The sequence below is a fragment of the Leptopilina boulardi genome, unplaced genomic scaffold (assembly GCF_019393585.1).
Source record: "Leptopilina boulardi isolate dan_hultmark-lab unplaced genomic scaffold, ZJU_Lbou_2.1 LbouV2_97, whole genome shotgun sequence".
Lineage (NCBI taxonomy): Eukaryota > Metazoa > Arthropoda > Insecta > Hymenoptera > Figitidae > Leptopilina > Leptopilina boulardi.
The window spans coordinates 52,342-74,099 of NW_026138046.1; the positions used below are offsets into that span (position 1 = coordinate 52,342).

At 18.7% G+C, this 21,758-nt stretch overlaps 2 protein-coding genes across 3 annotated transcripts; both read left to right on the forward strand.

Moving 5' to 3' along the window:
- Positions 1-5: 5 nt before the first annotated feature.
- On the forward strand, positions 6-10,156 carry LOC127290948 (chondroitin sulfate glucuronyltransferase). The gene is made up of 7 exons (XM_051319796.1): positions 6-148; positions 369-1,853; positions 4,635-4,942; positions 5,259-5,885; positions 8,487-8,762; positions 8,949-9,129; positions 9,479-10,156. The coding sequence occupies exons 2-7, from the start codon at positions 1,208-1,210 to the stop codon at positions 9,769-9,771; spliced, it is 2,331 nt and encodes a 776-aa protein (XP_051175753.1). The 5' UTR covers positions 6-148; positions 369-1,207; the 3' UTR covers positions 9,772-10,156.
- Positions 10,157-11,139: 983 nt separating this feature from the next.
- LOC127290949 (nose resistant to fluoxetine protein 6-like) lies at positions 11,140-21,533 on the forward strand. Of its 2 annotated transcripts, none has more exons than XM_051319798.1 (10): positions 11,140-11,574; positions 14,087-14,447; positions 15,794-16,076; positions 17,100-17,260; positions 17,478-17,658; positions 17,966-18,162; positions 18,405-18,528; positions 19,435-19,624; positions 19,786-19,928; positions 20,429-20,645. In XM_051319798.1, the coding sequence occupies exons 1-10, from the start codon at positions 11,310-11,312 to the stop codon at positions 20,495-20,497; spliced, it is 1,974 nt and encodes a 657-aa protein (XP_051175755.1). In that variant the 5' UTR covers positions 11,140-11,309; the 3' UTR covers positions 20,498-20,645. The 2 variants fall into 2 exon arrangements, with proteins under 2 accessions (XP_051175755.1, XP_051175754.1); XM_051319797.1 differs by having other exon boundaries at positions 11,141-11,574; positions 20,320-21,533.
- The last annotated feature ends 225 nt before the right edge of the window (positions 21,534-21,758 follow it).

Sequence of the window (21,758 nt, forward strand, 5' to 3'; positions counted from 1 at the left end):
AAGTCCATTTTTTTTTTGTTTACAATTATTTAATTATTATTTTTAGTTATAATTACAAAAAGAATAAATAAAAAGAAAAACAATTAATTAGTTAAGTGTGAATAAATATAAAATGAATTTGAAAATTGATGGATATTAAAAATAAAAGGTTAGTAGAATTTCCTATAAATGTTAAATATTTTTTCTTCGATAATTTTCTTATTTTTATTTTACTTATTATTATTATATTTATATTTTTGCTTTGAATTTAGAAGAATTTGTTGTCAATTTTTTTTTTCTTTTTTTTAATGCAGTAACATTTTATATTTATATAAAAAAAAAGTGTTATTTTCATTACTAATTGAGGTTATGTTTTACGAAATTTTCAGAAAAAAAACAAAAATCAAAGACTGGAACAACAATTTTTTTTAATACTATTGTAGGAAATTAAGAAAGATTTTAAAAATTACAAAAAATGGCTAAATTTTTGTTTTAAATAGCAAAAAAAAAAAATACAATCGTAACAAAATAAAGAAAAAAATGATTTTTTAAATTGATTTTAAATAAATAAAAATAGAAAATAATTTTTCACAAAAAAAAGAGAGAGGACCAAAAAAGCACAAAAAAAAGGCTAAAAAAATTAAAAAAATTTGAAAATTTATAAAAAAAAAAGGTTCTAAAAAATTTAAATAAAAGAAAAAAAAAAAATTTGGAAAAATAGAGAAACTATTTTTAATATTTAAAAAAAGGTGGAAAAAAATTTCTAATACAGAAAAGAAATAAAAATGAAGAGATTTTGAAAAATTTATTTATAAAAAAAAGAAAAAAAAACCAAAAAAAGAGAGAGAGAGAGAGAGAGCAAAACAGAAAACAAAAAGAGAACAAAAATAAATTAAATAATTTTGCAAAATTAATGAAAATTTAAGAACAAAAATAAATTAAATAATTTTGCAAAATTAATGAAAATTTAAAAATAAATGATAAACAAAATAAAAAAGAAAAACTAAAAGGAAAATTTTCCAAGAAATAAATTAATTTTTTTTTTATTAGAAATTTATTTTTAAAATAAATTTTGAAAATCAATTATTTTTTTTTAACAAATTGAAAAAAAAAAAAAAATTAACGAAAATTAATTTACCAAAAAGAAAAGAAGGGAAAATTTTTATTCAAAAATTTAAAAATTTTGCCTTTTTTAAAATTAAATAATTAAAATTTTTCTTATTTAAAAATGTCCGCCTTTAATATTTTATTAATTCACTGTCGTAGTAATATGTATTTAATAATTGGCATTTGCCTTGGTCTTACAATGAGTTTATTATTATCGCCAATTGAATTAAATGATTGTATTGATATAACATCATCGGAAACATTACCATTTCCAATTCGTCATGATTTTAATGATGATTATGAGCCAAAATTTAATATCAACGATAAACCAAAACAAGCGCAAAAAATACCAAAATCATTTATACGTCCACGTTATTATTCAACTGAATTGGGTATAAGGGAAAAATTATTTATTGCAATTATTGCTGAACATGAATATTTATATAAACGTGGCGTGGCATTAAATAAAACATGTTCACATATTGTTGATAAAATGCGTTTTTTTATATCAATACCAGAAGGTATTAAACCAAATGTAACATTACCGGGAATTGTTGGTTTCACCGATACAAGAAATCTTTTAAAACCATTTCACATTATGAAATATATAACTGACAATTATCTTGAGGAATATGATTATTATTTTTTAATTAAAGACACAAGTTTTGTGAATGTTAGAAAATTAAAAGAATTTGTTGATAAATTAAGTGTGAGTCATGATATTCATATGGGAATTGGAAGCGAAGTGGAAAATTATTGTTCACTTGGTGAGGAAAAAAAAAAAAAAAAAAAAAAGAAGAAAAAATATTTTATTATTAAATTTTCTTATCATTTATTTATTTGAATTTTAAGGCCTCGGATTATACGACTTTTACGACTATTTCCGACTTTCTTTTTTTTCAAAAATACAACTTTTTACGATTTATTTTTAATAAAATGGGACTTTTTCGACTTCTTTTTTTTTTCAATTTTTAAAAAACAAATTTTTAAACATAATACGTTATTTTAAAGTATACTTCTTTAGATCTTTATTTCAATTATTATTTAACAAATTTTTAACTAAAATTCATTACTAAATTATTTTTTAATAATTTAGTAATGAAATTCTTCTCGAAAATTCAAATTATTTTAAACTATTTTTCTAATGAAAATTTTTATAAAAATTTAATAATTGTTTATAATTTCAAAAAAAAAAAAAAAAAAATTAACAAATAAAATTACCAAAAAAATTTTTAATTCAAATTCATTTGAAATTTAATTATTTTGCAGAAAATTTCAATTATTTTTCATGATTTTTTATAATATTCTTCTCGAAAATTCAATTAACTGAAAGCATTTATGAATTAAAAACTTTTGGAATTTAATTGTTTTTTTTTTTATATATGATTTCTAATTAATTCTTTAGCAACAGAAATCAGCAAAAAATTTTCAATTAAAAATCACTTGAAATTCAATTATTTACAAAAAATTTTGTAATTATAATTTGTCAAGAATTAATTTTTTTTTTTAAATTTAATACAAATATTAGGCACAAAATTCAATTATTTTTATAAATTTTTTTTTTTTATTGCAATTTTTTCAAAACTTCAAAAATTTAATTCTATTAGAAATTCAATTTTTTTTTAAACTTTTAGTTCAATTACGTAAAAAATTCAATTTTCAAAAAATTTTAATGGAAATTAGTAAAAAAAAATTTATTTAAAAAATGGACAAAAATTTAATTATTTTTAAAAATTTATTTATCATTTAGCAAAAAATTCAATTATTTTCAAAAATTTCAATTGAAAATGAACTAAAATTCAATTATTTTCGAAAATTACAATTCTAAAAATAAAAAAATTAATAATATATAATAAAATAAAAATTTCAATAATTTGAAATTCAATTTTTTTTTTTAAATTTTCAATTCAAAATCAACTAAAATTCAATTATTTTTCTAAATTTTATTTGCAATTCAATTTTTCCTTTAAATTTTTAATTCAAAATCAACTAAAATTCAATTATTTTCCAAAATTTCAATTCTAAATCAATTAAAATTCGATTTTTTTCTAAATTTTAATTCAAAATCAACTAAAATTCAATTATTTTCTAAAATTTCAACTCAAAATCAATTATTTTCTAAAACTTGAAATTCAAAATCAATTATTTTCAAAATTTTAAATTGAAAATCAACTAAAATTTAATTTTTTTAAAAAAAATTTTAATTAAGTATCAATTGAAATTCAATTATTTTTAAAAATATCAATTAAAAATGAATTGAAATTCAAATTCAATTATTTTGAAAAAATTCAATTATTTTCATAAATTTAAATTGTAAACCAACTAAAATTCAAATATTTTCCAAAATTTCAATTCAAAATCAACTAAAATTCAATTATTTTCGAAAATTACAATTTTAAAAATAAAAAATTAATAATAAATAAAAATTTCAATTATTTTCTAAAATCAAAATTGCAAATCTTTGAAAATTCAATTACTTTCAAAAAAAAAATTATCTAAAATTAACAAATTATTTTTAGTTCTGTAAAATTTAATTATTTGTCTGAAAATTAAGAAAATCTTTTTTAAATTCAATTATTTCTAAAAATTTCAAATTTAATTCTTCCAATAATTATTATTATTTAAAACCAAAATTTGTTTATTTAAAAATCTGTAAAATTTGATTAATTATTGAATGAATTTTTTTTTTAACCATCAAAAACTAAAAAACTATGACAAAATTTTTAATTCAAATAAATTGCTTAAATCAGACTTGAAAATTTTTTTTTTTTTTTTGAAAAAATGTAACTTTAATAATTTTTTTTTTTTTTTTTAGAAATTTATCCATACTTAAATAAAATTTTAAAAATTTATCTTTTAGTTTGATTATTATGAAATAGAAATAAATTATCTTGATAATAATATTTTATTAAAGAATTATTCTCATTACAGAATTAATAAAATAAATGTAATATCTAATAATATTAGTTATTTAAAGTAAAATATTTATTAATCAATAAAAATTTTTGTTAAAATAAAAAAATCGGCTTTTTTTGGAATATAAATCGATTAAAACGTTTTTTTTTTTTTGTCTTAAAGTCGATCCGAGGTCTGTATTTATCTAAATTTCTATTTATGAAAAAATTTTACATATATTTAGATAAATTTTGATATTAATGGAATTTTCTTTTCAAACAATTTAATTTAAAAATTTAAAAAAAAAATAAATTATTAATTTTTTAAAAATAATAATTATTTTTTTTTCGTTTATTAATTTAATTTTTTAAATAATTTATTTAATAAAAATAAATTTATTTACAAAAATTAACTGATTTTAAAAATAATAATTTTTTTTCTATTTATTTATTTGTTAAATAATTAATTGAAGTTTTCTTAAATAATTAATATTTATTTTTGTGTTAAATTTTTAATTAAATATTGTTAAATAATTTATCTATATTTATTAGTTAAATAATTATTTTTATTTGTTTATTTTGTTTTTATTATTTTATTATAATATTTAATTTATTTAATATTAATATTATTATTTTATTTTGTCCTTCGTTTAGATGCTGGTATATTATTGAGTAATTCAATAGTGAAAAAAGTGAAATCAAATTTAGATTGGTGTGTAAAAAATACATTTTCCGATTCGGATGATATTAATTTTGGTCGTTGTATTTTACGTGCAATTCCCGTGCCATGTAAAAATTCAGCGTATGGTGAAAATTTTATAACAACAAATTTGCCAGGAAATTTTAATTTTCAAACTGATTTTCAACAATTGAGAAAAGAAAAATTATTTGCCAATTCAATTTCTGTTTATCCCATTACTGAGATAAATGATGTTTACAAATTCAACGCCTACTTCACATCGGTAACTAAAAAAAAAAAAAAATATATATAATACATTAAATTTTCCTAATATTTAATTTTAAAACCGTTTTTTTTTTTTTTTTTTTTGTACGAAATAAATTATTAATTTTATTATTTTAGTTAAAAAATAATAAATGTTGAATCTTAAAAATTTTGTTTACAAATTTTCTTGACTAAATAAATTTTGTTTTCTAAAATAATTACAAAGAAAATTTTAAATTAGAATTTTTTTCAAATAAAAATTTTCCTAAAAAAAAAAACAACGAATATTTTTCGAATAAATTAATAAAAAAAAAAAAAAAAATAATTAATTTCAGATGGAATTAACAGCGGTTAACGATGAAATAAATCGTTTACGTGATAAAATAATTGAAACAACAAATTTTGGTCCTGAAAAACAACAAAATTACACATGGCCAATTGGCAATCAAGCGGGTAATAAAGCAATGGGACGATTTGATATTTTACATTGGTCATATTTTAATGAAACACATCTTTTTATGAAAAATGATAATGAAATAAAAAAAAAATTAACTGGTAGTTTAAAAAAAGAAATTGATTATATTTTACATGCTGCAATAATGCATATGATAAAAAAATCCAATGGTAAATTAATATTTCAAAATTTAATTAATGGCTATCGTAAATTTGATTCATCACGTGGTATTGATTATATACTTGATATTAATTTTACCACAATATTTGACAATAATAATAATAATAATAATAATAATTTTGATAAAAAAGAGAGTTTCATTAAAAGAATTGAAATTTGTAAACCATTGGGAAAAGTTGAAATATTACCAGTACCATATGTTACGGAAAATTCACGTATTAATATGATAATTATTGTCGATTCATTGAGACGAATTGAAGGAATGAAATTTTTGGATAATTTCGCACAAATTTGCCTTGAGAAAAAGGATAAAGTTGTTTTAATGATGGTGAGTAAATTATTATTTTTTTTTTTTATTTTAATATAATTTTTCTATGAAAATTTTTTTCTAAATTAAAATTTTTAAATTCACCTAATTATTTTTAGTTATTTATTTAAATTTTATTTAATATTAATTTTTATGAGGATTTTTAATAATTTTATTATACTTTCTATTCATATTTTTTGATTTTTAACATTTATATATATATATATATATATATATATATATATATATATTTTTAAATTGGAATATCAAAAACGTGGCGCATAACTGTCACACAGAAATTATTAATTAGAATTTTTTTTTTTTTTTTTTTTTTTTAGATGAATTTTCATTTTTCAAATTAAAATTCAATAGATTTACATTTGATATTATATGAATTTTAAAATTAGAAAATTTTTGTCATAAATCATAAAATAAAAATAAAATTCCCCTATAATAGATTGTTGAAAATTGAATTTTTGGCGTAAATTTTTTTTTTGAAAATAATTAAATATTTGTCTAATATTTATTGGGATTTTATTATTATTATTATTATTTTTTTTGAAAAAAAATGAGTTTTCAACAAATTATAATTAAAAATTTTTTTTAAATTATTCAATTTTTAGGATTTCTACTGAAAATTTGGGAAAATAATTGAATTTTTGTCTGATTTAAATGGAGATTATTGAAAATATTTGAATTTTTGTGTTTTCTTTTGAATTATAGAAAATAAATTAATTTTCGACGGATAATAAAAAACATTTTTTTTTTTTTTTTAGAAATAATTGAATTAATTGTTGAGTTAAATTAAAATTTTTCAATAATAATTTAATTTTTGTCCGTTTTTTTTTTTACAAATTTCTATTAAAATTTTTGAAAATTCAATTTTTGATAGATTTAAATTAAAATTTTTGGAAAATAATTGAATTTTTGGAATTTTTATTCAAATTGTGTGAAATAATTGAATTTTTTTGGGGATTTTTATTGAAATTTTGAAAAGTATTGAAATTGTGGAAAATAATTGAATTATAATTATTATAATTATAATAATTATTATTATTATTATCAAATTATTTTGAAAATAATTGAATTTTTGTCTGAACTGAAATAAAATTTTTAAAAATAATTGAATTTTTGATAAATTTAAATTAAAATTTTTGGAAAATAATTGAATTTTTGGAATTTTTATTGAAATTTTGATAAATTTAAATTAAAATTTTGATAAATTTAAATTAAAATTTTGGAAAATAATTGAATTTTTGGAATTTTATTGAAATTTTGGAAAATAATTGAATTTTTTGGGGATTTTTATTGACATATTGAAAAGTATTGAAATTGTGGAAAATAATTGAATTTTTATTTGGGATTTTTATAGAAATGTTGGAAATTATTGTTATTATTATTATTATTATTATTATTATTATCAGTATTATCTAATTATTTTTTTAATAAATTGAATTTTTGTCTGAACTGAACTAAAATTTTTAAAAATAATTGAATTTTTGATAAATTTAAATTAAAATTTTGGAAAATAATTGAATTTTTGGAATTTTTATTGAAATTTTGATAAATATAAATTAAAATTTTGGAAAATAATTGAATTTTTAAAATTTTATTGAAATTTAGGAAAATAATTGAATTTTTTGGGGATTTTTATTGACATATTGAAAAGTATTGAAATTCTGGAAAATAATTGAATTTTTATTTGGGATTTTTATAGAAATTTTGGAAATTATTATTATTATTATTATTATTATTATTATCAAATTATTTTGAAAATAATTGAATTTTTGTGTTTTCTATTAAATTTAAAAATATAATTAGAATTTTTGATAAATTTAAATTGAAATTTTGAAAAATAATTGAATTTTTGGAATTTTTATTGAAAGTTTGGAAAATTATTTGAATTTTTTTTTGGGATTTTTATTGAATTTTTGGGAAATTAATAGAATTTTTGACTGATAATAAATTTTTTTTTTTTTTTTTTTCAAACATAATTGAATTTTATTGCAGACTTGAACTTAAATTGTTTAAAAAATAATTTTTGCAAAAAAATATTCATTAAAAATTCTCTAAAACTTAATTATTGTTAAAAAAAAAAAAAAACTGTACAATACAAAATTTTCAACAATTCAAAAATATACAAAAAAAAAGAAAAAAAATCTCAAATCTTCTGAAATTCAATAAATTCAAAAAAAAAAATCTTAATAGAAACTATTCAAAAATTTAAGTAATTATAATTTTTTTTTTTGTCTAAAATTCTTTGTCAAATTAGTAATTTAAAAAAAATTTTTAATAATTGTAAAAAATAGGGATTTTGTTCCCATTTACTTTAATTGTCCTTAAATAATTTTTTTCAAAAATTTGTCCTATTTAATTGAATTTTTGAAAATTTTTCTAAATACAATTTTAAAATTTAATTCTAAATAAAAAATTCTTAAAAATATTTCTATTACATTTTTTTTTTTTTTTTTTTTTTTTATTAAGAAATAAATATATAATTAATTTAATTTTTTAATAATAATTTAATTTAGATTTTAAATCATTATTTTAATAATTATTATTTTTTTTCTCCGAAGTTTTGAAATGTGTACGTACATTTTTTTTTTTTTTTTTTAAACACAGGTTTTGTTATATGATCCAAATTCATCGTCAAAAGGTAAAGATGATATATTTTTTGAATTAAAACATAATGCATTATCATTGTCGGAGAAATATAAAAAAGATCTCATTAAAATTACATGGCTATCGATTCGATTGCCAATTCAATTTAATTCAATTGAAATGGAGCCATTGTTAAAAATTGCAATTGCCGATTTATCAGTGAGAAAATTTTCACCCGATAGTTTAATACTTTTCGTTGAATTGGAAATGGAAATAAAAATTGATTATCTCAATCGAGTGAGTATTTTGTTTTTTTTTAAATTAAATTTATTTTTTCTTTTTTGAAATTGCAAATAAAATAATAAATTTCTCTTTATTTATTATTTTTTTTTTTTTTAAAAAAAAGAAGGAAAATTAAAAATTAATTTTTTTTCTATTTTTGGAAAATGAATTATGTAAAATTGTTTTCTTTTTTTTTTTTAGGTTCGAATGAATACAATAAATCAATGGCAAGTTTTTAGTCCAATTCCATTTGTTGAATTTCATCCTGATATTATTTATAATGAGGATAAAAATATTGAATTCGATGTTGTTCGCAATTTGGGACGATATAATGATTTTAATTTTAATTCCATTGGTTTTTATGCTAAAGACTACATAAGCAGTGAGTAATTTTTCTTTTTTTTTATTAATTAATAAATTCGAAAATTATTATCATTAAAAATATATTATTCGATATTTATTTTAACTTCCAATAACAAATTTATTTCAATGTATAATTTAATTTTTTTTTTCAGTAGTTAAATTAAATTTCTCTTTATATATATATAGTAAAATTAAATTTTTATTAACAGTATAAAATTAAATTAATTTTTTATTGATAGATAAAAATTCAATTTAAATCGAAAAAATAAATAAAATAAAAAAAAATATTGTAAATTTTATTTAATTAAAACAAAAAGAATTTTCAATTTTTCTTTGTTATTGTTTATTTTTTTTTCTTCTTCTTTCAGCTCGTAAATTAATTGAGGGAAAAATTCCAATTGTAAGAACCGATAAAGACATTGGAACAATAATAAAATCAAAAACAATAATTGGCTCAATTTTTGAAATGTTTGTTAAATACAGTGAATTACATGCATTTCGTGCTGTTGAGCCAAGTTTAAAAATACGCTACAAAAATATCAATTGCAATGGTACAAGGAGGGAGGATATTTTTCAAAATTGCAAAAAACAACAAAATTTACAACTCGCACATCGTGGCGAATTAACAAAATTAATTCTCGAATACCAAAGTGAATTGTGATTTTTTTTTTATATTTCCAAGTTATTTTTCTTGGCATTTAGAAAATTTATTTACTAAATTTTTCTTTCTTTTTATATTTCCAAATTTTTTTTCTTGGCATTTAGAAAATTTATTTACTAAATTTTTCTTTTTTTATTTTTAGCAACGAAGAAATGAGATTAAAAAAAAAAAAAACTGGTTATGAATTTTCTTTTTAAGTTTTTTTTTTTTTTAGTTAATATAAATTATTAGTATTTTATTTATATTATATTAGTATTTTAATTTTAATTTTAATTTTAATTTTAATTTTAATTATTTTATTATTTCTATTTTAATTTATATTAAAAATTGTTTATTATTTTTATTTTAGCTATATTATTATTAATAAAGGAGCTTTGCACATCTGTTTTTCGTCTTTAAGTTTTAACGGTTTTTTTTAAAAGAATCTTTCAATATTGGTAAATAATATTATTATTGTTATTATAAATTAAATTAAAAAAAAAAAAACTATTAAATTACCAGTATTTTTTAAAATGACTGCATAAACTTAGTTTTTAACTTTTTTTTTTTTTTTTTTTTAAATTAATTTATACAATCATTATTATTATTGTTATAAAAATAATATATTAAAATATTATTCATATTAGGATTTAAGGTAAATAAGGAAAATATTTTTTATATTCCGCAAATATTATAAAAATAAAATTCCATTAAAATTCCTACTGATATTCAATATTTAATGAGAAAATTTGATAAGATAAAAAATAATATTATTTCTTTTTTTTTTTTTTTTTTTGATTTCAAAATTTATTCTAATGAGGATTATATGTTAAAATTAAAATTTGAAAAAAGAAATAAAAAAATATTTAATTTGAAAAAAACTGTAAAAATGAAAAAATAAATGAAAATTAAAATTATGTTTCTCAATTTAATAAATAAAATTTTTCTTAATACCGCAGATTTTTGTAACAGATTTTCTTGTATTAAATATAAATAAAAATAAATTAAAAAAACAAAAAACATTTTTTTTTAATTAGAACTATTCTTTGAAATTGATTAATGTTATTAATTAATTAATTGACTAACATACGTTTAATTAGTTAATTAATTTTTTATTAAATCTTTCTTTAATTATCAATAATTATTAATTAATTAATTAATTAATTTTTTTTTTTGAAATTATTATCATTATTTCATTTTGTTGTACGATGAAAAGAATTGAATTAATTTAAATATAAAAATACATGTCAATATTGTCAATAATTTGTAATCTTTGAAAGATTGATTGAAACGCAGATTCGATATTATATATATATATATATATATTTATATTTATCTTAAGTTTGATATCACATAAGAGCAATGTCTTTATCATAAAAACGTAACTCGTTGTGATGAAAGACAATTCTTTTTTTTTTTTTTTGTGAAAATTTAAAATAGAAAAAAAATATTTTTATTAATTAATTAATTATTTCTTTTATTTATATGTTTAGAAAAATTTTTTGCTTTGAACAAAAAAAAAGATAGAAAGAGTGAGAGAGAGAAAGAGAGAAAAAAAAATGAAATTTTTTCAAAAAACAGTGATTCTATTAGTGATAAAATTAACATTAGTGCTATTGTGTTTTATATCCAGTGTCAAGGGAAATTTATCAAATCATCAAAATAACACAATTTTAAATAATGGCAATATACAAATAATATTCAATAATTTGGAAGCGAAAAATATTTTAAATAATTATTCTAAATTTAAATTAAATAAATGTTCAATTGATATTTATTTATTAATTCAAGAAGTGAAAAAATTACAACCATGGGCTTTAAGTAGTAAGATAATTGATAACAATTTTTAAAATTCTCTTTACAATTATCAAAAAAAAAAAAAAAAATATTTCAAAAAAATTCCAATAATATCTAAAATATATATATATATATATATATATATATATATATTCCAATTACAATTTTTCCGAAAGTATTCCAAAAAAAATATTCCAAAACCATTCGAAAGTATTCAAAAAATATTCCTATTACATTATTCCAAAATTATTCCAAAGGTATTCCAAGAATTTAAAAAATATTCCTATTACATTATTCCAAAACTATTCCAAAATATTCCAAAGGCATTCGAAGAATTTAAAAAAATATTCCAATTAGAATATTCTGAAAGTATTCCAAAAATATTTTTAAAAATATTCCAAGGATATTCCAAAGTATTCAAATAATATTCCTATTACATTATTCCTAAACTATTCCATATATTCAAAACGTAATCGAGGAATTTAAAAAAAATATTTCAAAAAATATTCCAATTAGAATATATTGAATGTATTCCAAAAGTATTCCGAAAATATTCCACAAAAATTCCAAAAATATTCCAATTACATTATTCTAAATGAAATCCAATAATATTCCGAAATATTAAAAAAATATTTCTATTCCACTATTCCAAAAGTATTCAAAGAATTAAAAAAAATATTTCAAAATATATTTCAATAATATTCCAACAATAATCCAATTACATTCTTCCAAAGATATTCCAAAAAGATTCTAAAAGCATTTTAAATTATTTAAAAAATATTCCTATTACATTCTTCAAAAGGTATTTCAAAATTATTCCAAAAATATAAAAAAAAATTCCAATTAAAATATTCTGAAAGTATTAAAAAAAATATTCAAAACTTATTCCAAGAATTTAGAAAATATTCCAATTAGAATATTCTGAAAGTATTCCAAAAATATTCTAAGAATATTGCACAAAAATTCCAAAAATATTCCAATTACATTATTCTAAAAGTATTCCAAAAATATTCCAAAGGTATTCCAAAAGTATTCCAAAAATATTCCAAATATATTCCAATTCTATTATTCTAAAAGTATTCTAAATTTTTCCAAAATCATTTCAAAAACATTCTAAAGTATTCAAAAAATATTCCTATTACATTATTCCAAAGGTATTCCAAAATTATTCCAAGAATATAAAAAAAATTTTCCAATTAAAATATTTTGAAAGTATTCCAAAAATATTCCAATTACATTATTCTAAAAGTATTCCAAAGAGATTCCAAAAGTTTTCCAGGAATTAAAAAAAAATTCCCAAAGTACTAAAACAATTTCAAAAATATTCCAAAAGTATTCCAAGAATATTCCAAATATATTCCAATTGCATTATTCCAAAAGTATTCTAAATTATTCCAAAAGCATTTCAAAAACATTCTAAACTATGAAAAAAAATTCCTACTACATTATTCGAAAGGTATTCCAAAATTATTCCAAGAATATAAAAAAATTTTTTAATTAAAATATTCTGAAAGAATTAAAAAAATATTCCAATTAGAATATTTTAAAATTATTCAAAAAATATTCCAAAAGTATTTCAAAAATATTCCACAAAAATATTCTAATTACATTATTCTAAAAGTATTCCAAAAATATTCCTATTACAATATTCCAAAAATTGTCCAAAAGTATTCCAGGAGTTAAAAAAATTCCCTGGGTACTCAAAAAATTTCAATAATATTGCAAAAGTATTCCAAAAATATTCCACAAAAATTCCAAAAATATTCCAATTACATTATTCTAAAAGTATTCCAAAAATATTTCTATTACAATATTCCAAAGATAGTTTAAAAGTATTCCAGTAATTAGTAAAAATTCCAAAAGTACTACAAGATATTCCAAAAGTATTCCAGGAATTAAAAAAATATTCCCAAATTACAAAAAAAAAATTCAAAAATATTCCAAAAGTATTCCAAGAATATTCCAAAAGTATTCCAAGAATATTCCACAAAAATATTCTAATTACATTATTCTAAATAGTATTCCAAAAATATTCCTATTACAATATTCCAAAGATAGTCCAAAAATATTCCACAAAAATTCTAAAAATATTCCAATTACATTACTCCAAAAGTATTTAAAAAATATTCCAAAAATATGCCACAGTATTTAAAAGTATTCCAAAAATATTCCAATGTATATTCCAAAGGTATTCCCAAAGAATATTCCAATTTCAATATTCCAAAAGTATTCCATTTTTTTTTGAAAATATTCCAAAAATATTTTTTAAAAAATCAAAAATCTTCCAAATAATGTATTCCAAAAGTATTCAAAAAATATTTCAATGTGTATTGCAAAAAATATTCCAAAAATATTCCAATTACAAGCACTTTAAAAAATAATTCGTTATATAATTAAAAAGAAATAAAAAAAAATTCCAAAAAAATATTCCCGGAATATCTTAGTAAAAAATTTTAAACAAGAAAAAAAATTTTTTTTCTGAAAAAATAATTAAAAAGTGATAATAAAAAAACAAAAAAAAAATATTTTCCCTCTCTAGTGATTGATGCATCAACAAAAATTCCCTCTGGATTATTACAAGGGAATGTCGTCGATCTTGGAATGTTTGACGAATGTATTAATATACATGGTAATCTAACCAATAAACGAATTATAAATGGAAGACATTGTATTTATACATTAAATTTTCTAATAAATAATGTTGTATTTGATTTAAAACCAAAATTTGGCATGTGCCTACCATCAAGTTGTGATATTGAAGATGTTGTTAATATTATTGATAATATTAATGAAGAATTACATAAAAAAGGAATTAGCGAAACAATTAATATTCAAACGGAAATTGTCACATGTTCTTATTTAAATAATAATCAATTATCAACAGGAAGTATTATTTTTATGTAAGTGTACAAATTTATTTTGAAAATATTTGGAATATTCCATTAAAAATCTGAAATATTCCAATATATTTATTACGAAATATTTGGATTATTTCAACAACAAAAAAATTCTGGAATATTCCTGTAGAAATCAAAAAAAAATTCCAATATATTTACCATGGAATATTTTTACGATAAAAATTATGGAATATCTGGAATATTTATCTAGAAACAAGAAATATTTCATTATATTTATTATGGAATATTTTTTGCAAAAAAATATTCAGGAATATTCTTCTAGAAATCAGAAATATTCCAATATATATTTATTATGGAATATTTGAAATATTCAGCTAGAAACCAAAAGTATTCCAAAATTTTTACTAAGGAATATTATGAATATTCCTACGACAAATATTATGGAATATCGAGAATATTCCATAAGAAAAGAAGAAATATTTCAATATATTTATTATGGAATATTTGGAATATTCCACTTGAAACTAAAAATATTCCAATATATTATGAAATATTTGGAATATTTCTATGACAAATATCATGGATTATCTGGAATATTCCAATAGAATAAGAGAAATATTCCAATATATTTATTATAAAATATTTGGAATATTCCAATCGTGACTAAAAATATTCCAATATATTATGGAATATTTGGAATATTTCTATGACAAATATCATGGAATATCTGGAATATTCCAATAGAATAAGAGAAATATTCTAATATATTTATTATGGAATATTTGGAATATTTTTATGACAAATATCATGGAATATCTAGAATATTCCAATAGAATAAGAAAAATATTCCAATATATTTATTATGGAATATTTGGAATATTCCAATCGTAACTAAAAATATTCAAATATATTTATTTTGAAATATTCGGAATATTCCACTCGTAACTAAAAGTATTCCAATATATTATGGAATATTTGGAATATTTCTAGGACAAATATCATGGAATATCTGGAATATTCCAATATATTTATTATTGAATATTTGAATATTCCTATGGAATATCTGTAATAAAATATTTTATGACATTGGAGTATGTGTATTTTATGTTGGAATATCTGGAATATTTGGAATATACAACAAAAAAAATTGGATTTTGGTAATATTTCATTGGAATAGCAAAAATTATAATTACTAGAATATGAATTTTCCGAAAATTACATTGGAATATTACCTAAATAATTATTTTGTGATATTCCTGATATTTTTCTAATTGTAAGATATTCCAAATATTCCTTTGGATTATGAAAAATATTCCAGGAATATTTATTTAATTTTTTTCTAATTAAAAAAAATAATTTTTAATTTATATATATATTTTTTTTCATAGATCAATATTAACAATAATTGTACTTTTCCTTGTGATTTGCACAATTTTGGAATTATTACACAATTGGTTGGAGGCAAAAAATTACAATTGGAATATTATTAGATCATTATCACGATTTTCATTGATAAACAGTTCGTTGAGAATTTTAAGTTTAAAAATGCATTCGGGATCAATTTCCTCGATACATGGAATTCGTGCATTAAGTATATTATGGATTGTTTATGGACACGATCTCTTTTTTAATGTCATGGCATCATTTGTCAATTCAGTCGATTTTTTAGATGTAAGATTTAGAAAAAAAATTAAAAAAAAAAATTCGAAATGAAAAATATTCTTGCCATCGAGTAGAAGATATTTGTGAAAATTTTATATTTTTATGTTTATACGATTGGTTATTATAGGCAAATAAAGTCTCGAGGTGAAAAGCAATGGTAATCGTCGCCATTTTTCATCGCCTCAAGACTTTTTTCTTTAATAAAAATTGCAAAATTAATTTTTTCTCGTCGATTTTTGGATTAATTGAATCTATTCGATGGCACGGTTTGATTTACAAAAATAGTTTTTTTTATTTTACAAATTTTTAGAAAATTCTAACCTCTAAATTAAGTTTTCGGTAATCTTTTTTTAAAAAGCGCTAAATGAAAATTATTCTTGCCATCGAGTAGAAGATATTTATGAAAATTTTACATTTCTCTGTTTATGCCAGTGATTTTTATGGGCAAATAAAGTCTCGAGATGGAAGCAATGGTAATCGTCGCCATTTTTCATCGCCTCAAGACTTTTTTCTTTAATAAAAATTGCAAAATTAATTGTTTCTCGTTGATTCTTGGATTAATTGAATCTATTCGATGGCACGGTTTGATTTACAAAACAGTTTTTTTTATATTGCAAATTTTTAGAAAATTCTAACCTCTAAATTAAGTTTTCGGTAATTTTTTTTTAAAAATCGCTAAATGAAAATTATTCTTGCCATCGAGTAAAAGATATTTATGAAAATTTTACATTTCTCTGTTTATGCCAGTGATTTTTATGGTCAAATAAAATTTCGAGGTGGAAGCAATTGCAATTGTCGCCATTTTTCATCGCCTCAAGACTTTTTTCTTTAATAAAAATTGTAAAATTAATTATTTCTCGTTAATTCTTTGAAAAATTAAATTTACTCGATGGCAAGAATAATTTTCATTAATATTGATATAGAAAAATATATTTTTTGAAATTATAAATTGTGTTTTTTTTTAATTTAACTAAAATTATGTATTAATTAATAATTAAAATCAGTAAATTTTTTTTTTCTATGCACAATTAGTGGGCCAAATCTTGGAGAAGTTTTTATCTTGCCATGGGAATTTATGCTGTGGATACATTTTTTTTGCTCAGTGGTTTTTTGCTCTCTTATCTTTTTTTTAAAAAAATGGCACATGGAAAAACATTCAATATTTTGGAATTTTATTTCCATAGATATATCAGGTTTTAATTTATTATTATTTTTATTTTACAATTATTATTGTATTATTATTATTATTATATTATTATTATTATATTATTATTATTTTATAATTATTATTTTCTTATTATTTTTTTATTATTATAATTATTATTTATCATTTTTTCAGCTCTTTTTGATATTTTTTATTGAAAATTAAAAAAATTAAATGTAATAATCGAAATTTTTTTTTTTTTTTAGATTAACTCCAGCATTGGCGGCTCTTGTTCTTATAACAATATTTATTGTTCCACATCTTGGTTCGGGTCCAAGATGGGAGGGTGATATTGTCGCTAATGTTTCAACAAAATGTGAAAATTCCTGGTGGAAAATTCTTCTCTATGTGCAAAATTATGCCGGGGAAAATATTGCTGACAATCTAGTATTTTTTTTTTTAAATTAATAATTTTTTTTTTCAATTAAAAATTTTAATTAATTTAATAAATTAATATTATTGAAATTAATTTTTTTTTTATTTATTAATAATTTATTAATAATAATAAATACTAATAAATACTAATAAATACTAATAATTAATTAATAATTAAATTTTTATTAATTTTATTGTTAATTAATAAATTATTAATATTAATTATTAGTTAATAAATAAATAAATTTTTTTAAAAATATTTTTTTATTATTGTTAATTGAAATAAAAAACAAAAAAAAAAAAAATTATTTACTCACAGTTTTGTTTGGGTCACTTGTGGTACTTGTCAGTTGATATGCAACTTTTTTGGCTCTCACCATTAATTATTTATCCACTTGCAAAAAAACCAAAAATTGGATTAATCATATTGGGATTGGCTTTTTTTGCCTCGATTATTACTCCGGCGGTAATTGTTGGAAAATATGAATTACTCTTCACCAGTCTTAATTTTAATGAGTAAGTTTGAAAAAAAAAATTTTTTTAAATAAAATTTTCGTTTTTAATTTAATTTTTTTTTTTTTATTTAGAAAATTTAAAAAATTATATTTTATAATTTTACTAATTATTCAATTTTTTAATTTAATTTTTTAAAGAAATTGTTATATAAAAAAATTTTATTTATTTTATTTTTTTTTTTGAATTAAAAATGAAAAAATATTTTTTCAAAAATTATTAAAAAATGTTTTCACATTATTCAGAATGGGAAGAATGGCGGAGACTGCAAATAAATATTACGTTATAACACATTGTCGAGCAAGTCCATGGATCACTGGAATATTTTTTGGTTACATTATGGTGACTAAAAAATCGAAACCAAATAGGGTAGGAATTTTTTTTTTAATAATATTCATAATAAGAATAATAATAATTTGTTGTTTTAATTTATTTTAAATATTTTTTTTTATGTACAGTTTTGTAATTTATTTTCTGATAAAATTTATTTATTATTATTGAATCAAGTGTCCTGTTTTACCGATTAATGATAATATATATTTGAGTGATCTATTTTATCAATAAATGATAAAACAGAATGGAGTGTTTTGTTTTACCACTGAATGATAAAACAGAATTGAGTGTTCTGTTTTAACACAAAATGATAAAACAGAATTGAGTGTTCTGTTTTACCAATAAATGATAAAACAGAATGGAGTGTTCTGTTTTACCAATAAATGATAAAACAGAATGGAGTGTTTTGTTTTACCACTGAATGATAAAACAGAATTGAGTGTTCTGTTTTAACACAAAATGATAAAACAGAATTGAGTGTTCTGTTTTACCAATAAATGATAAAACCGAATGGAGTGTTCTGTTTTACCAATAAATGATAAAACAGAATGGAGTATTCTGTTTTACCACTGAATGATAAAACAGAATTAAGTGTTCTGTTTTAACACAAAATGATAAAACAAAATTGAGTGTTCTGTTTTACCAATAAATGATAAAACAGAATGGAGTGTTCTGTTTTACCAATAAATGATAAAACAGAATGGAGTGTTCTGTTTTACTACTGAATGATAAAACAGAATTGAGTGTTCTGTTTTAACACAAAATGATAAAACAGAATTGAGTATTAATAAACAGTATTATTATTATTATTATTATTATTATTATTATTGTAAATATTATTATTATGTTTATTAAAATTTTTTATTATTAATAATATTTAGATAATTAATATAAAAAAAAATTATTTAATAAACAATTTTTTGTTATTGTTATTTAAATTAGAAAATTGTTATTTTCGGATGGATAGTGGCAATAATTTGCTTCATTTTTTGCACTTGGGGTCATTTGGCAACATTGAGAAATGATTACGTGTACAATGTCGTTTTAGAGACAGTTTTAGCGTCACTGGGACATTTTATTTGGGCCACTGGAGTCGCTTGGATTATTTATGCTTGTCATCATGGCTCGGGAGGTAATTTTTTTATTTTCTATTTTTTTTTAATTTAAAAAAATATTAATTTTTAGTTTTATTAAAAATTAAATTTTTATTTTTATTAAAATTTTTCTAAATTTGATTTTTTTCAAATTTCGATTAAATTAACAATAATTTTTCTACTTTTTTTAAAATTTCAGGTTTAATTAATAAATTATTGTCGCTATCAATTTTTCTACCAATAAGCAAAATTTCCTACAGTCTATATTTATTGCATTATTTATTTCAAAATTTAAAATCAGGCAGTTCAAGATTATCAAGTTATTTCTCTGATTTTGGAATTGTGAGTGTTACCAAGTTTTTATACTATTATTATTATTATTATTATTATTATTATTATTATTATTATTATTTGAATAAATAAATTTTTTTTCAATAAAAAAATTCTTTTAAAATAAATTATAATTTTCTTTTCTAAATAGAAAAAAAAATTATATTATTAAAATAATTTTTTTTTTATTTGCAAAACAAATTAATAAATAAATTTTTTTTCTAAATAAAAAAAATAATTTTTTTTTTTTTTTAATTGAAACAAATGTTTATTTTTTTTATGTTTAATGAGGGTAAAAAATTATTATTGCAAAAAAAAATAATAATTAATAAAAATTTTTTTTCTAAATTTATTTTAAAAAGTATAATAAAGAAAAAAAAATTTCTTTTTTTTTCTCATTCAGTTTCAGTCATTTTTGGGTGATTTGCTTTTCTGTTTGATTTTGTCATTCATTTTTTGTATACTTTTTGAGTCGCCAATTTTAATTTTGGAAAAAATGATTTTTGACAAAGAAACAAAGACAACAGAAACTCAACAACAACAACAACAACAACAACGACAACAACAAATTCCAGAGGTAAAAGTCACCGAATGTCGTGTGTCACTTGAAAAAAATGACAATGGTCAAACAATTATTGATCCAGAAACAAATGAACCAACAACAACTTTGTGATTTTGTAAAAATTATTTTTTCTTTTTTAATAAAAAATAATAAAAAAAAAACGCATTAAAATTTTATTTATTTAAAATATTGAAAAAATACTTTTTTTAAAACGAATTTCCAACAGTTATATTTTTACAGTTTTAATCAAATGGGGTAATTATGACAATTAGATGGGGGCAAAATGGCATTAAGATGGGGTAAAATTGTAAATTGTAAAAATTTTACTTTCTTTTAACGATTTTCTATAATATTTATATTTTTACAGTTTTAATCAAGTGGGGTAATATATGACAATTAGACGGGGGCAATATGGCATTAAGATGGGGTAAAATTGTAAATTGTAAAATTGAAAAAATATTACTTTCTTTTAACGATTTTCTATAATATTTATATTTTTACAGTTTTAATCAAATGGGGTAATTATGACAATTAGATGGGGGCAATATGGCATTAAGATGGGGTAAAATTGTAAATTGTAAAAATTTGTAAAATCATAGAAATATTAATTTTTTAACGATTGTCTATAATATTTATAATTATTTTGGGGTAATATGACATCCATTATGGGTTAAAACGTCATACAATGATGGGGATAAAGTGACACAAATATTACAACTTATTTGGAATTATATGGGGTAAAATGTGCACGAATGGCACTATTTAATTGGAATTTAATGGGGTAATATGTCACCAACTATGGTGTAAAATGTGCACGAGTGGCACAACTTATTTGAAATTTCATGGGGTAATATGACACCTATGATTGGAGGGGGGGGGGTAAAATGATACCATTGTCACAAATTATTTATTATTACAGGGGGTAATATGACACCGACAATAAGGGAAAAATGTCACAACTTATTTGAAATTACATGAGGTAATGTGACATCGGAAATGGGGGTAAAATTGTACAAAATTTTTTCTCAATGTTCAAAAATAAAATCAAAAAAAAAAAAAAAAAAAAAATGTGGGAAAGGAAATTAAATAATTATTAAATTAGAGAATATTTTCTTAAAATTTTTTTTAATTAATTTTTTTTTTTTTAATTTTTTTCTTTTCTTAAAATTGACAGAAAAAAAGTGTAGTCACCAAATTTTTATGGTGAAATATATGTATATATATATATATTCTGTTTTGAAAATGGATTATTATTCATATGTATTTGAGTAGTATTTTTT